The sequence below is a fragment of the Pelophylax lessonae genome, assembly GCF_965119305.1.
Source record: "Pelophylax lessonae genome assembly, chromosome: 1".
Lineage (NCBI taxonomy): Eukaryota > Metazoa > Chordata > Amphibia > Anura > Ranidae > Pelophylax > Pelophylax lessonae.
Genome location: NC_138768.1, coordinates 373,433,784 through 373,452,409, shown reverse-complemented (window position 1 = coordinate 373,452,409; position 18,626 = coordinate 373,433,784). Strand labels below are relative to the sequence as shown.

Here is an 18,626-nt window from a genome sequence, read left to right as displayed (position 1 = left end):
AACACAGACTATCCCCCAATTTAACTGATCCCCAAAGGTTTTTGATTAAATAGCGGAATAGAAAATATGATCCAAAAAAAGTGTATGTATATCACACGTACACAACCACACTAGGCCCCAATTACTATTGTTTGTACCCCTAAAAGGCTAGATGAGGAGTAGGGGGGGTATGGAACAGGCAGCACCCTCAAATCTTCAGAAGTATGAGATGAACCCCAAAAACTTGGAAAGGTGGATCTCTCTCACACGTACCAACACAGACTATCCCCCAATTTAACTGATCCCCAAAGGTTTTTGATTAAATAGCGGAATAGAAAATATGATCCAAAAAAAGTGTATGTATATCACACGTACACAACCACACTAGGCCCCAATTACTATTGTTTGTACCCCTAAAAGGCTAGATGAGGAGTAGGGGGGGTATGGAACAGGCAGCACCCTCAAATCTTCAGAAGTATGAGATGAACCCCAAAAACTTGGAAAGGTGGATCTCTCTCACACGTACCAACACAGACTATCCCCCAATTTAACTGATCCCCAAAGGTTTTTGATTAAATAGCGGAATAGAAAATATGATCCAAAAAAAGTGTATGTATATCACACGTACACAACCACACTAGGCCCCAATTACTATTGTTTGTACCCCTAAAAGGCTAGGAGTAGGGGGAGTATGGAACAGGCAGCACCCTCAAACCTTCAGAAGTATGAGATGAACCCCAACAACTTGGAAAGGTGGATCTCTCTCACACGTACCAACACAGACTATCCCCCAATTTAACTGATCCCCAAAGGTTTTTGATTAAATAGCGGAATAGAAAATATGATCCAAAAAAAGTGTATGTATATCACACGTACACAACCACACTAGGCCCCAATTACTATTGTTTGTACCCCTAAAAGGCTAGATGAGGAGTAGGGGGGGTATGGAACAGGCAGCACCCTCAAATCTTCAGAAGTATGAGATGAACCCCAAAAACTTGGAAAGGTGGATCTCTCTCACACGTACCAACACAGACTATCCCCCAATTTAACTGATCCCCAAAGGTTTTTGATTAAATAGCGGAATAGAAAATATGATCCAAAAAAAGTGTATGTATATCACACGTACACAACCACACTAGGCCCCAATTACTATTGTTTGTACCCCTAAAAGGCTAGATGAGGAGTAGGGGGGGTATGGAACAGGCAGCACCCTCAAACCTTCAGAAGTATGAGATGAACCCCAACAACTTGGAAAGGTGGATCTCTCTCACACGTACCAACACAGACTATCCCCCAATTTAACTGATCCCCAAAGGTTTTTGATTAAATAGCGGAATAGAAAATATGATCCAAAAAAAGTGTATGTATATCACACGTACACAACCACACTAGGCCCCAATTACTATTGTTTGTACCCCTAAAAGGCTAGATGAGGAGTAGGGGGGGTATGGAACAGGCAGCACCCTCAAACCTTCAGAAGTATGAGATGAACCCCAACAACTTGGAAAGGTGGATCTCTCTCACACGTACCAACACAGACTATCCCCCAATTTAACTGATCCCCAAAGGTTTTTGATTAAATAGCGGAATAGAAAATATGATCCAAAAAAAGTGTATGTATATCACACGTACACAACCACACTAGGCCCCAATTACTATTGTTTGTACCCCTAAAAGGCTAGGAGTAGGGGGAGTATGGAACAGGCAGCACCCTCAAACCTTCAGAAGTATGAGATGAACCCCAACAACTTGGAAAGGTGGATCTCTCTCACACGTACCAACACAGACTATCCCCCAATTTAACTGATCCCCAAAGGTTTTTGATTAAATAGCGGAATAGAAAATATGATCCAAAAAAAGTGTATGTATATCACACGTACACAACCACACTAGGCCCCAATTACTATTGTTTGTACCCCTAAAAGGCTAGATGAGGAGTAGGGGGGGTATGGAACAGGCAGCACCCTCAAATCTTCAGAAGTATGAGATGAACCCCAAAAACTTGGAAAGGTGGATCTCTCTCACACGTACCAACACAGACTATCCCCCAATTTAACTGATCCCCAAAGGTTTTTGATTAAATAGCGGAATAGAAAATATGATCCAAAAAAAGTGTATGTATATCACACGTACACAACCACACTAGGCCCCAATTACTATTGTTTGTACCCCTAAAAGGCTAGATGAGGAGTAGGGGGGGTATGGAACAGGCAGCACCCTCAAACCTTCAGAAGTATGAGATGAACCCCAACAACTTGGAAAGGTGGATCTCTCTCACACGTACCAACACAGACTATCCCCCAATTTAACTGATCCCCAAAGGTTTTTGATTAAATAGCGGAATAGAAAATATGATCCAAAAAAAGTGTATGTATATCACACGTACACAACCACACTAGGCCCCAATTACTATTGTTTGTACCCCTAAAAGGCTAGATGAGGAGTAGGGGGGGTATGGAACAGGCAGCACCCTCAAACCTTCAGAAGTATGAGATGAACCCCAACAACTTGGAAAGGTGGATCTCTCTCACACGTACCAACACAGACTATCCCCCAATTTAACTGATCCCCAAAGGTTTTTGATTAAATAGCGGAATAGAAAATATGATCCAAAAAAAGTGTATGTATATCACACGTACACAACCACACTAGGCCCCAATTACTATTGTTTGTACCCCTAAAAGGCTAGATGAGGAGTAGGGGGGGTATGGAACAGGCAGCACCCTCAAACCTTCAGAAGTATGAGATGAACCCCAACAACTTGGAAAGGTGGATCTCTCTCACACGTACCAACACAGACTATCCCCCAATTTAACTGATCCCCAAAGGTTTTTGATTAAATAGCGGAATAGAAAATATGATCCAAAAAAAGTGTATGTATATCACACGTACACAACCACACTAGGCCCCAATTACTATTGTTTGTACCCCTAAAAGGCTAGGAGTAGGGGGAGTATGGAACAGGCAGCACCCTCAAACCTTCAGAAGTATGAGATGAACCCCAACAACTTGGAAAGGTGGATCTCTCTCACACGTACCAACACAGACTATCCCCCAATTTAACTGATCCCCAAAGGTTTTTGATTAAATAGCGGAATAGAAAATATGATCCAAAAAAAGTGTATGTATATCACACGTACACAACCACACTAGGCCCCAATTACTATTGTTTGTACCCCTAAAAGGCTAGATGAGGAGTAGGGGGGGTATGGAACAGGCAGCACCCTCAAATCTTCAGAAGTATGAGATGACCCCCAAAAACTTGGAAAGGTGGATCTCTCTCACACGTACCAACACAGACTATCCCCCAATTTAACTGATCCCCAAAGGTTTTTGATTAAATAGCGGAATAGAAAATATGATCCAAAAAAAGTGTATGTATATCACACGTACACAACCACACTAGGCCCCAATTACTATTGTTTGTACCCCTAAAAGGCTAGATGAGGAGTAGGGGGGGTATGGAACAGGCAGCACCCTCAAACCTTCAGAAGTATGAGATGAACCCCAACAACTTGGAAAGGTGGATCTCTCTCACACGTACCAACACAGACTATCCCCCAATTTAACTGATCCCCAAAGGTTTTTGATTAAATAGCGGAATAGAAAATATGATCCAAAAAAAGTGTATGTATATCACACGTACACAACCACACTAGGCCCCAATTACTATTGTTTGTACCCCTAAAAGGCTAGATGAGGAGTAGGGGGGGTATGGAACAGGCAGCACCCTCAAACCTTCAGAAGTATGAGATGAACCCCAACAACTTGGAAAGGTGGATCTCTCTCACACGTACCAACACAGACTATCCCCCAATTTAACTGATCCCCAAAGGTTTTTGATTAAATAGCGGAATAGAAAATATGATCCAAAAAAAGTGTATGTATATCACACGTACACAACCACACTAGGCCCCAATTACTATTGTTTGTACCCCTAAAAGGCTAGGAGTAGGGGGAGTATGGAACAGGCAGCACCCTCAAACCTTCAGAAGTATGAGATGAACCCCAACAACTTGGAAAGGTGGATCTCTCTCACACGTACCAACACAGACTATCCCCCAATTTAACTGATCCCCAAAGGTTTTTGATTAAATAGCGGAATAGAAAATATGATCCAAAAAAAGTGTATGTATATCACACGTACACAACCACACTAGGCCCCAATTACTATTGTTTGTACCCCTAAAAGGCTAGATGAGGAGTAGGGGGGGTATGGAACAGGCAGCACCCTCAAACCTTCAGAAGTATGAGATGAACCCCAACAACTTGGAAAGGTGGATCTCTCTCACACGTACCAACACAGACTATCCCCCAATTTAACTGATCCCCAAAGGTTTTTGATTAAATAGCGGAATAGAAAATATGATCCAAAAAAAGTGTATGTATATCACACGTACACAACCACACTAGGCCCCAATTACTATTGTTTGTACCCCTAAAAGGCTAGGAGTAGGGGGAGTATGGAACAGGCAGCACCCTCAAACCTTCAGAAGTATGAGATGAACCCCAACAACTTGGAAAGGTGGATCTCTCTCACACGTACCAACACAGACTATCCCCCAATTTAACTGATCCCCAAAGGTTTTTGATTAAATAGCGGAATAGAAAATATGATCCAAAAAAAGTGTATGTATATCACACGTACACAACCACACTAGGCCCCAATTACTATTGTTTGTACCCCTAAAAGGCTAGATGAGGAGTAGGGGGAGTATGGAACAGGCAGCACCCTCAAATCTTCAGAAGTATGAGATTGTGTTCACTGTACCCCACAAAGATTGAGTTCACTGCACCCCACAATGATTGTGTTCACTGCACCCCACAAAGATTGTGTTCACTGCACCTCACAAAGATTGTGTTCACTGTACCCCCCAAAGATTGTGTTCACTGCACCCCACAAAGATTCTGTTCACTGTACCCCACAAAGATTCTGTTCACTGCACCCTAAAAGGATGTTGTTCACTGCACCCCACAAAGATTGTGTTCACTGCACCCTAAAAGGATGTTGTTCACTGCACCCCAAAAAGATTGTGTTCACTGTACCCCCCCAAAGATTGTGTTCACTGCACCCCACAAAGATTGTGTTCACTGCACCCCAAAAAGATTGTGTTCACTGTACCCCCCAAAGATTGTGTTCACTGCACCCCAAAAAGATTGTGTTCACTGTACCCCCCAAAGATTGTGTTCACTGCACCCCACAAAGATTCTGTTCACTGTACCCCACAAAGATTGTGTTCACTGCACCCCAAAAAGATTGTGTTCACTGTACCCCCCCAAAGATTGTGTTCACTGCACCCCACAAAGATTCTGTTCACTGCACCCCACAAAGGATTTTGTTCACTGCACCCCAAAAAGATTGTGTTCACTGCACCCCAAAAAGGATTTTGATCACTGCACCCCAAAAAGGATGTTGTTCACTGCACCCCAAAAATGATTTTGTTCACTCCACCCCAAAAAGATTGTGTTCACTGCACCCCACAAAGATTGTGTTCACTGCACCCCAAAAAGATTGTGTTCACTGTACCCCCCAAAGATTGTGTTCACTGCACCCCACAAAGATTCTGTTCACTGTACCCCACAAAGATTGTGTTCACTGCACCCCAAAAAGATTGTGTTCACTGCACCCCAAAAAGGATGTTGTTCACTGCACCCCAAAAAGGATGTTGTTCACTCCACCCCAAAAAGATTGTGTTCACTGCACCCCACAAAGATTGTGTTCACTGCACCCCAAAAAGATTGTGTTCACTGCACCCCAAAAATGATTTTGTTCACTGCACCCCAAAAAGGATTTTGTTCACTGCACCCCAAAAAGGATGTTGTTCACTCCACCCCAAAAAGATTGTGTTCACTGCACCCCAAAAAGATTGTGTTCACTGCACCCCACAAAGGATTTTGTTCACTGCACCCCAAAAAGATTGTGTTCACTGCACCCCAAAAAGGATGTTGTTCACTGCACCCCAAAAAGGATTTTGTTCACTGCACCCCAAAAAGATTGTGTTCACTGCACCCCACAAAGGATTTTGTTCACTGCACCCCACAAAGATTGTGTTCACTGCACACCAAAAAGGATTGTGTTCACTGCACCCCAAAAAGATTTTGTTCACTGCACCCCAAAAAGATTGTGTTCACTGCAGCCCAAAAAGATTGTGTTCACTGCAGCCCAAAAAGATTGTGATAACTGCAGCCCAAAAAGATTGTGTTCACTGCAGCCCAAAAAGATTGTGTTCACTGCAGCTCACACACAGAAAAATGGATGTGGATCACTGACACCTGCCTATCTCCAATCCCACACCACACAGCAATATCGATTGTAGTTTGTAGAACACAGTTTCCCTAAAATTCAGCAGACTCTGTCCCTAACAGGATTGAGAAGAGATCGTAGATCAGGATTGAGTGCAGATTCACCCCACCCCCCACACAGCAATATCGATTGTAGTTTGTAGAAGACACTGACCCTATAATTCAGCAGACTCTATCCCTAAAATGCCTACAACTCGCCCTGCCTAAACACTCCGACCTGTCCCTCAATTCTATCCGGACACAAATGGTTTTTTCCTGCCTATCTTTCCCTAATCAGCAGCCAGCACATTGATGTGTGCTCTGTCCCTTAGCTAAGCAGCAGAATGACGCTGCTGCGGCGGCTGCCTCGAACTTATAAAGACTTGGTCACATGCTTCAGACGGCCAATCACAGCTACTAAGACATTTGCAGGCATGGCTGGGATGGCTTAAGGCACACCAGTTAAACGATTGTTGATTGGCTGTTGAAAGCCCGCCATGAAAAGAGCGCCAAAGCATGCAAAACCCGGAAATAAAACGACCGAACACGGATTTTTACCCAAACATACAGTAAAGTGTCCGTGTCCGTGTTCGGGTAAAAAAAATCCAATTATTCGGTACGAACACGAATAATACAGTCCGTGTTCGCTCAACACTATTCATGACGCATTATAAAGCATCCTGCCACAGACACACTCATGAGAGTCTGAAAGCACTGAACACAAAAACAGTAAGTGGTACCTTGCAATATCAGTGGGTGTTTACTCACAAAAAACACAAGTCCCACAAGAACCTTGACATGTTTCACACCTTTAGTGTTTAATCATAGGGTATCATAAAATCTGAAAGCACTGGCACATCGAACATGTAGTTCAATTTTTCTATATTAACCACTTTACCACCGGAGGATTTTGCTGTCTTCCGTCCAGGCCACTTTTTGCGATTCGGCGCTGTGCAACTTCAACTGACAATTGCGCGGTCGTGCGACGCCGTACCCAAAAGAAATGTACGTCCTTTTTTTCCCACAAACAGAGCTTTCTTTTGGTGGTATTTGATCACCTGTGCGATTTTTACTTTTTGCGCTATAAACAAAAAAAGAGCGTTTATTTTGAAAAAATAACAATATTTTTAACATTTTTTTATATGAAATTCCCCCCAAAAAAGATGTAAAAACCAATTTTTTGAAAAATTTTTGGCCAATTTGTTTTCTGCTACCTATGTTTGGTAAAAAAAATTGCAATAAGCGTATTTTGATTGGTTTGCGCAAAAGTTATTGCGTTTACTAACAAAGGGAAAGATTTCTGTCATTTTTGGTGTTTTTTTTTTTAACGCGTAATGGCGGCGATCTGCGATTTTTTTTTGCGGGACTGCGACATTGCGGCGGACAGATCGGACCCTTGACTGACATTTTTGACACTTTTGGGGGTACCAGTGACATTACTGCAGTAATCAGTGCTATATATATGCACTGTTACTGTAAAAATGACACTGGCAGGGAAGGGGTTAATTTTATTGGAGAGGGAGGGGTTAATGTATGCCTGGTGCTTACTGACGTGTGGGGGGGGGAGGTGACTGAGTGAGTCATGGACAGATCGGATGTCCAGCTATGCTGAACAGTCCGATCTGTCACTCCCTGTCACTATGGAGATCCGCCCGCTTGTGTTTACACACAGCGGGCGGATCTCCAGACTCGATCCCCGACGATCGGGTAAGAGCAGCGGCGATCGCCGCTGCTCCTCCCCTGGCCCGACTCCCGCTGTGAATGAAAACAGCGGGAGCGAGCCTCCGGCGGCGCGCAAGCGCCACCCAGAAGGGGGAGTGTCTGACGACGTAGTACTACGTCGTCAGACGATAACGAGCCACTCTGCCGCAGTAATATTACTGTGAGCAGTCGTAAAGTGGTTAAAGAACTAGATTTGTAACCTATTCTTTACTGTGTAACCAATATCTCATTTAAATATTTTTCTAAAACATATTTTACCTCAAGAGGAGAAACAGCTAGAATCAGACAACAAAGTTTACAAAAATCATATATAGTTTTTTATTTTTTTTAATAATATATATATATATATATTATATATATTTTTTTTTTTACAAATCTGCAGTAATATCTTTCAAATAAATTTACAAAAAATCTTTTTGTTTTCTTAGCTATAGTCACATCTAATGGACACATGTGGAAACAGCATAGACGTTTTGCGTTAATGACCCTAAGAAACCTTGGGCTAGGAAAATGTGGCCTGGAGTCACGTATACAAGAAGAAGCTTGCTGTCTGGTGGAGTCATTTAAAACCAAGAACGGTTAGTCTAATGAATTTTATCCAGACTACTATGATTTTTACTGTTTATTTTTCAAATGTGTACGAGTAGAATTACTAGAAATTGCCCTATGTCCATGCGATCTGCTGCGGGTGTCAATGTTAGATTCCTGTGCGAATCACATGCGGTGTTCCGCACGCACCAATGGGAACCTAGGCTTAAGGTGAATTTTCATGGGTTGCTAATACAGTATATTCAGTGAAAAGAGGTCAAACATAAATAATCCTTTTTTATATGTTTTAGGAGAAGCTTTTGATCCCTCAGAACAGATCACCAATTCTGTAGTAAATGTAATTTCTGCTGTGGTTTTTGGGCATCGTTTTTCGATTGATGATGGGATTTTTAAAAACTTGGTCAAATGTAATCATAATCTGCTTGAGATTATTGGCTCACCATGGGGAAGGGTAAGTCCTAGTAAAGCAAGACATTTTTTTTTCATGTTTGTCATTAATTGACCATTGAGTACTTTTAAATTATGGTGCTTTTTTTTGGCCTAGCTATATGACTCTTTTCCATGGCTGATGAAACATCTACCTGGCCCTCATCAGAAAGCCTTTGAAATTATGGAATACTTACATCGGTTTACAGACAATGAGATCAAAATGCATAAGGAGAATGGATCATTAGAGGAACCTCAAGATGTCATTGACTATTATCTGGCTCACATTTCAAAGGTAGATTGAGTAGTAAAAGATGCAATGGCTATTTTTAAAGTGTGCCAACATAGCAACCAATTACACTTACTGTGGTTAGGTAGAAATGAGTTGAAAGCAATTGTCTTTCATGGGGCTTTTATAATTTCATGGCTTTCATGGCTTTCATAATTTGCTTGCATTATCATAGCATAAGACTATCATAGCATTTTGCAATACCCTCTTAAATTAGCCTGAACACCTTGATGACCATTAACCACTTCCATGCAGAGCAGTTACACCCCCTTCCTGCCCAGACCAATATTCAGCTTTCGGCGCTCTCACACTTTGAATGATAATTACTCAGTTTTGCAACGCTGTACCCAATCAAATCTTTTATCATTTTTTCACACAAATAGAGCTTTCTTTTGGAAGTATTTAATCACCACTGTATTTTTTATTTTTTGCGATATAAGTGAAAAAAGAGCGAACATTTTGAAAAAAACACATTTTGTTTTAGTTTCTATTATACAATTTTGCAAATAAGTAATTTTTTTTCATAAATTTGGGCCAAAATTTATACTTCTATATATCTTTGGAAAAAATAACCCAAATTAGTGGTTATTATTTAGTCTGTGTGAAAGTTATAGAGTCTACAAGCTATGGTGCCAATCATTGAAAATTGATCACACCTGATGTACTGACGGCCTATCTCATTTTTTTGAGGCCCTGAAATATCAGGACAGTACAAATACTCCCCAAATGACCCCTTTTTGGAAAGTAGACATTCCAGGGTATTTAGTAAGAGGCATTGTGAGTTTTTTGAAGCTGTAATTTTTTTCCAAAATTCTTGGGAAAATTAAGAAATATATATTTTTTTTTACACAAAATTGTCATAATTACAAGTTATTTCTCACACACAGTATATGCATACTTGCAATTACACCCCAAAATACATTCTGCTACTCCTCCTGAGTATGGCATTACCACATGTGTGAGACTTTTACACACTGGCCACATACAGAGGCCCAACATGTAGGGAGCACCGTCAGGTGTTCTAGGAGCATAAATTACACATATAATTTCCTAACGACCTATCACACTTTTGAAGGCCCTGGAACACCAGGACAATGCAATTACCCACAAAATGACCCCATTTTGGAAAGCAAACACCCCAATGTATATTCTATGAGGCATAATGAGTCTTTTGAACATGTAATTTTTTTCCACAAGATTTTGGAAAATGTGGAAAGAAAATGAAAACGCATTTTTTTTTTACACAAAGTTGTCAATTTATAGGATATTTCTAACACATAGCATGTACATAGCAAAAATGACACCCCAAAATACATTCTACTACTCCTCCTGAGTATAGCGATACCACATGTGTGGGACTTTGTCACAGCATAGCCACATACAGAGGCCCAACATGCAAGGAACACCGTCAGGTGTTCTAGGAGCATAAATTACACATATAATTTCATTACAATCAATCACACTTTTGAAGGCCCTGGAACCCCAGGACAATGGAAACCCCCACAAAATGACCCCATTTTGGAAAGCAAACACCCCAACACATAATTTAGGAGGCATGGACTCCAGAGAGAGAGAGAGAGATATAATTTTGCCCCTGTACAAATCATTAGTAAGACCTCATCAGGAATATGCAGTTCAGTTTTGGGCACCAGTTCTTAAAAAGGATATCGGGGACTGGAGAAAGTACAGAGAAGGGCAACCAAACTGATAAGAGGCATGGAGGAGCTCAGCTATGAGGAAAGATTAGAGGAACTGAACTTATTCTCTCTTGAGAAGAGGAGATTAAGGGGGGATATGATCATTGTGTATAAATACATAAGGGGTCCATATAGTGAACTTGGTGTTCAGTTATTTATTTAAGGTCATCACAGAGGACAAGGGGGCAGTCTTTATGTCTAGAGGCAAAGAGATTTTTTCTCCAAAAATTGAAAGGTTTCCTCAAAGTAAGAGCTGGGAAAATGTGGAATAGACTCCCCCCAGAGATGGTTCTGGCCAGCTCACTAGATTGCTTTAAAGAAAGCCTGCATTATTTTCTAGGTGTAAATAATATAACTGGGTACTAATATTTATAGGTAAAGTTGATCCAGGGAATATCCGATTGCCTCTTGGGGGATCAGGAAGGAATTTTTCCCCTGCTGTAGCAAATTGGAAATTGGATCATGTTTTCCTGGGGTTTTTTGCCTTCCTCTGCGGGTATAGGATTGTGTATATGGGATTGTACGGTTATGCTTTCTTTACTGTTTTTTATTGGTTGAGCCAGAGGGGCAGAGGTGTCTTTTTTAACCTGACTAACTATGTAACTATGTACCTTGGTGCCTGATTTGGTAAAATGTCTTGTGAAATGATCCTGATTTACAAAAGCTAGTTAAAATATACCTGTATTTATATAAAAAACTGACTTGTGCTTTTTGTCCTTGTGCTGTGCACATCCTGTGGATTCTTTTTAAAAACGTCTGATAGATGTATACGGACATCAAAATTTCACTACGATGATTATGCAGAATGTTCAAGAGTATTGCAAACTGGCACAGCTACTGTGTGCTCCAATTCTTTTCTCTCTGTTGATTCATATTTAGCTTAATCAGGTAAAAACTGTGCAGCAACCTCATGATTATAAATTGCTGTGTTTAAGGCCTGCTTCACACTGGTATAATTTCATATGTGACTTGAATAGCACAAAATCACATGACAATGGCAATCACATTCCTTTCAATGGTGCCTGTTCACATCAATGCAATGCAGCTACGATGCGATTTTAGGGAAGGTACATGTGCTACTTTGGTTCAATGAAGTTTGATTTTTTGTCCCGTAGACTTCAATAGAAACGCATAAAAAATCGTATGTACTCACATTTTTGATGTGATTCAGGTGCATTTTTCCCCAACTATTCTTCTCCTCCTCTGCCCTGCAGAAATTGCACCAGTATGAAAATCGTCTCAAAAACTCATCAAAAAATGTATTTAAAATGCACCAATTTACACTGCAGTTGCACTACATTATCGCTTTGGCTGCACCAGTGGGGAACTAAGCCTTTACAGCTGGCCTTAAAGTTCACATAACACACAAAAAATAAAAATTATAAAGAGAACAACACTTAAAATGGAGATTGGGGTGTTCTTCTTCTATCTTTACATTTGTTACATCCCTGGAAAGGACCCTCCCAGGAGTGTCAAGCGTAAGGGCAAAGCCTGTTGTCACCATGTTATCACATTTGTGAGTATAGCCATGAGGCCATTGTGATTGCTGGTGGCAGTGAAGTTGCAATATCTGGGATTCTATTGTTCTGAATCCTCATTGCAAGTTTAACACTTGATACTCTGGATAATTTTATATTTGGATCAGGGCCAGATCTAGCCTGTCTGATGTGGGGGGTGCGGTAAAAAATGTCAGTGGGGCAGAGGATGTGAGATTAGCAGGGCAATGTACAGGGGTGAGCAGGGCAGAGGATAGGGCAGAATACAGAGGCCATTCGTTTGTAGGGCAGTATACAGGGAATAGCAGGGCAGTGTGCAGGGGGTCAGCAGGGCAGAAGATGAGAAGTCAGCAAGGGAGTGTACAAGAGTCAGTAGAGAAGTGTACAGGCAGTCAGTAGGGCAGGAGGCAGGGGTCAGCAGGGCAGAGGACAGGAATCAACAGAGCAGATGACAGGGGTTAACAGGATAAGGACAGGTGTTATCAGGGAAAAAGACAGGGGTCAGTAGGGCTGAGGAAAGGGTATCAGCAGGGGAGAAGACAGTGGTCAGAAGGGCAGTGTACATGGGCTAACAGGCCAGTGTACAGGGGTCAGTGTACAGTGGTCAGCAGGGTAGAGAACAGGAGTCAGTAGGGCAGTATACAGAGGTCAGCAGAGATAAACAGGGTTACTGGTGGCAGAGAACTCAGCAGAGCTCCTCCTTCCATCCCTGCACTGCACACAGCCTGGGCAATCAGCTGATCTTTTCCTCCCCACACAGAACATGGCTGAAATAGGATTCCCTTACAGACACAGGATCGATCTGAATAGTGTGTAGCTGACTACTGCAGCTGCATTGCAATTCCAATCTGGGAATTTCACAGGTCAGAACTGTAAAACAGCTGTATAGCAGCTAGCCATACGCTGTGCAGATTGAGCCTGTGTCTTTAAGGGAAATCTCAGCTATGTGCTGTGTGGGGAGGAGGGGATCTGTTAAGGGCCCTGTGTGTAGTGCAGGCAGTGTTGGGTCAAGGTCATCTTGCACCCAGGGGGAAGATAACAAACTGCATCCCCCCCCTTCCCCAAAGTGTGCGCATCCTGTCTCAGCATAAATCCCTCCCTGAGTGATTGTGCACTAATAAGCACACTCATCCCCTAAGCATAGATTCCAATTGCAAGCCAAAATTCTCCCCAAACAAAAATGCAAATATTCCCTCCCCTCCCAGTTTAAATCCCCCTCCCAGCACAAATCTTTGCCCCTCAATCCTGCCTTCCAGCTCAAATCCCACCCCAATTCCCCCTCCTAGCATGAATCTCTCTCACCCCAAAGAATCATCCACCTGGCACACATTCTCTTTCTTCTCAAATTTCCACCCTAGCACAAATTTTCTCCCCCAAACCCCCCCAATCCCTCCCCCTAGCACAACCCCCCCCCAATCCCTCCCCCTAGCACAAATCCCCCTAATCCCCCTCCTAGCACAAATCCCCCCACAATCCTTCCTCATAGCACAAATCCCCCAATCCCCCCCCCCCCGCAATCCCTTCTATCAGCTCATTTTCCTCCACCCCTCCTGGCACAACCCCCCTTTCTCTTCTACGACAATGCCCCCTAAATCCTCCTCCTAGCACAAATCCCAATTCTCCTTCTAGCACATATCCCCCACCCCCCAAATCCCCATTAAACTTCCCATTACAGAGGGACGCTCATTCCCCCACCTCCAAAATCATCCAAAGCACAAACTATTATCCCCCCACTCCTCACTCATTGTGTACAATTTGCCTGTAAGGTCCAAACCTTCAGAGGAAGCCACTACAAAGCCAGGAGGAGGTCTACCATCATCTACCCTGATGTCAGAACAGCGCTCCTCAATACAGCACAGGAGATAGGATCGCTCTTAGATCACATTGGACTGTACACACACACAACTTGATTACCACCCCCTACCCACATTTCCTGCTGAAAGGAAACTACAACTAACATACAACAAGTTAATAGTACCTCTATTTCTATGTACTCCCTATATATTACTCCTATACTAAATAAAAGGTTATCCCAGATTTGTAATGAGTTAACGGGACCCATCTATCTGAGGGATTTATTCCTCTTAAAATACCAATTTAAACTAACCTCTGCAGGCACTGTCCGTTCCACATGTTCAGACACACACAGAGCCCTGTGAAAGCAATGCAGATCTCAGTCAAACACGGACACAGAATAATGCATCACTCGTTTTAATTCCGGGTTCAGTACCTTAAATACAGTGTATTATCAGGATATGACCGGGCAATGTTTACAACATTAAACTAATAGAAAAATGTCCACCCATTGCTTGTCCTCATAGAAAGACAGACCCACTTTTTAATGGAATTATTATGGACATATGTTTGTCACCCTTAATAGCACTTGTTAGTAAGTAATACATATTTCCTAAAGTATATATTTGTGTATTATTGTACAATCTTAAAGCGGAGTTCTAGCCACTTTGTCCCATCCAGTTCTGTTTTTCATTTTAAAAAAGCATTGGCACTTTTTTTTCTGTCTTTTTACCTTGATTATAAAAGCATTGGCACTTTTTCTTCCTGTGTATCACACCGCATTACATTGGCTCCTGGGAGATGTGTATCATCAATCCCAGGAGTCAATGGGCATTGCCGGCTGGTAGCATTGAGTCATTTCCAAACAGGAAATAACGTAATGCAATGCACAGAATCCCAGAGAGAGACACAGCTGCTTCACATGCCCACGCTCTAGATGGCTGCGCTCTACAGTACATGAAAAAGTAAGTTCTAAATGCTGCACAAAAACAAACCAGAGGACAGTTTAGAAGATAGTTAAATGTTAAAGCACAAGCGGTGACTATTCCAGGGGATCTTTTATCTAAAAAAACAAAAAACGTCCGGAACTCTGCTTTACAGTTAATTAATGGGACAGTAGGCAGGAATTCTGTCATTAACGCTTAATACTATCAACCATTATCTAAAAATTGTTCCTTTAAATAAATAATGCAGACACATCTCTTTGGAAAAATAATTGGCCACGGCCGTTTATTATTGGTTTCAAATTTTTTTCATTAGAAAACATCAACATCAAAACACTTTAACAACCTAGCCACTACGGCTCAGGCTGTATAAATAAGTATTTCAAAGAAATTTCATAACTCCCAACTCAAAAGTCGTGTCATAACAAACTTAGTTATCATATGATAAAAAAACGTCCCCCTTTGTATACAACAAAGATGAGTGTATGCCACATATGAGACTGGCTAGCTAAAAGCAAACGTTAAAGAATCACTCTAGGTTAAGTCACAGTAAGGCCAATATTAAGGGAGGGTCTTTACAAGACCCTTACAACCTCCCCTTTTGTCGCAACGTGACAATTTAAAAAATCCTGTCTCCAATACACATCATCCTGGACTGTTTCCTATAAATGCATTGGCCCATCCTTATAAGCATACAATATATATATAAATATCAAACCATAGACACATTCAAATTACATATGGCAAGATAATGATACATAAATGAGGGTCATTTCAACTGTTATCTCAACTGTATAGCAAACGTACATGAGAAAAAAGGAGAATGTAACAGTCCTTAAGTTAATAAATTAATCTTCAGCAAAATATAACAGAACAGAAAAGTCTCTATTCTAGTCTGTTTTGAACCTTGTAAATGTCCATAAGTTTCCAGGCTGTACAAAGTCCACATTATTTCAGTCCTCAAGTTCATTCCCTAAACTTCTAAACACCTCAGAGGATTCTGTACTTTCCCATATAGCCAGAAGAAATCTACCACCCTATTAGAGCTTGCTTCTTGGTAAGGACAGAACTTGACATACACGGACAGACTGGAACTGATGTTGCAAAGAAACAAAGAAGTCATCCTTTTGGTTAGGTCACTTGGGTCTTCAGGCCGGCACCTCAGATCTTTCCCTTGTGGTGTCCACTGGAACCTTCAGGCCTTGGGTTGGCATCATGACTATTCCTCCAGGAATTGCCAAGAACTTTTTCAGGAGTCTACTTTTAACCTTTGGTATTGAAGGAGAGAGGGTCCGACTGAAATGATGGCTTGGCAAAGCTTCTGGAATAATTCCAGGACCTCCTGTGCCTTTAAAACAACAAGGATTTCCATGCAAGGACTTAGTCATTTCTTCAAGTATACCATTTGGGTAGAGGCGTAAATTGGGGGGGGGGGGTAGATACTCTCCAGTCAACATGAATAACTACAGAATCAAGTAAACTACTAGATAAAGGCTTTTATTTTTTCTTCTTTTCGGAGGTGTTAACAACAATATTCTCGCCATTTTAAAAATTCTAACATAAGTCCATAAGAATGCAGAAATAAAAATGTTTAATAGCAGCAGTTTTCATTACTAGACATATACATATACTGTATTATATTGTATTATATATATATTCAAGTGAACATCTTTCTCAAACCTAATATTGCAGCAGGATTTAATAAAACATTATTGGATCCAGAAGTAACCTAAGGCAAAAATACCTTCAGTTCTTTTTATCCTCCGCACCCAAGTGGAACCAGGGGGTCCCAGAACAGAACACTTTACCTAAGCCCACATTCTGCCTCAGAACTTAGTTTCCCAACTTCCCAACTTTGCAATATATGATTATCATAAAAAAAAAAACATATTTATTGTAAGCAATATAACAATTGAATGAAGTAATATATCCAAAAAAGGCAAATACTTTAAGACTGTAACCAAACAAATTTTCCCACCAAAAACCTTAGCAACTTCTTCAAGAGCATGCATGTAACACTTGCAAAACATTATTTTGGTTATGGTTGCTTTATCTCTCAGTAACCCTTAACCACATTACAACCGCCTGCTGCAGATTTACTGCAGCAGGCAGCCTCCCCTGCGCGAACTGACATAGCCCTACATCATTCGCGCGCGTAGTGTTGGGGGACGAGGCAGCGGGGATTCCGATGCACAGGACCAGTGGCACCGATTGCCCCCGACCGCCAGCGATCGCTCCCCACTGAGAGAGAAGAACAATCAGCTGTTGTAAACGCTGTTCTTCTCTCTGAAATGATCACAGAGCGCCTGTGATCCTGCTATATAGGATCACAGGTCACTATAATCATTTCACAAGCCTATCCCCCATACAGTTAGTAAACACTCCCCTAGGCTCACACTTAACCCTTTGATCACCCCTAGGTTAACCCCTTCCCTGGCAATGTCATTATTACAGTAACAGCATATTTTTAGCACTGATTACTGTAGTAATGTCACTGGTCCCCCCAAAAGTGTCAAAAATGTCAGTTAGGGGTCCAATCTGTCCATCACAATCCTGCTAAAAATCGCAGATCGCCGCCATTACTAGTAAAAATAACTAAATAAATAAATAAAAATGACATAAATGTTTCCCCTAGTTTGTAGACGCCAATCAAACCAATCAAAATACACTTATTGCAATTTTTTCTTTACCAAAAATATGTAGCAGAATACAAATTAGCCTAAAAGAATGAATAATTTGTATTTTTACATTTTTTGGGGGGGAATGTTATATAGCAGAATGTGTAAAGTTTATATTATATTGTTTTTTTTTTGTTTTCAGAAATGTCACTCTTTTTTTGTTTATAGCGCAAAAAATAAAAATCGCACAGGTGATCAAATACCACCAAAAAAAGCTCTATTTGTGGGAAAAAAAGGACATCAATTTTTTTTTTCGGTACAGCGTCGCACAACCGCGCACTTTTCCGTTAAAATAACGCGCAGTACCGAATCACAAAAAATGGCCTGGTCATTAAGGGGGCAAATCCTTCCTGCCCAGAAATGGTTAAAGTAGTTATAATTTTACATTTTCTTTACCAAAATCTTTGACACAATAAAACACCTTCTCATTCCTTCATTAGTTCGCCAACCATTTACTCACCCATTCTTTCATATATATTCTTCTTATTATGTTAGGATTGCCTTCTGCCATTAAACCTTATGTTTAAAACAATTTACAGCTAAAACCATTTGTAAATGGGAACTCCAACTATTCTTATCTCCCATTTTTTTTTCCCCGGCAACCGCCTTTATTTCATTGAGCGTATTAACTCTGTCTACTTCCCAATTGTATAACCTAGTAGTACAATTGAAACTGCATGTACCGAATGATCAATGAGTGTTTACTGTATAGGGAAATGCAAAATATAAAATATTAATTGGAGACTGAGCCTTTTACTCTTTCCTAG

At 41.2% G+C, this 18,626-nt stretch overlaps 1 protein-coding gene across 1 annotated transcript in view; it reads left to right on the top strand.

Annotated features, from left to right (window-relative positions):
* Positions 1–18,626, top strand: part of LOC309543829 (cytochrome P450 2J6-like) — a 78,519-nt gene that overhangs the window by 14,402 nt on the left and 45,491 nt on the right. The window contains exons 3-5 of the mRNA XM_082242994.1: positions 8,415–8,564; positions 8,826–8,986; positions 9,080–9,256. Coding sequence (XP_082099120.1) covers positions 8,415–8,564; positions 8,826–8,986; positions 9,080–9,256 — 488 coding nt within the window. The remainder of the gene's footprint in view (positions 1–8,414; positions 8,565–8,825; positions 8,987–9,079; positions 9,257–18,626) is intronic.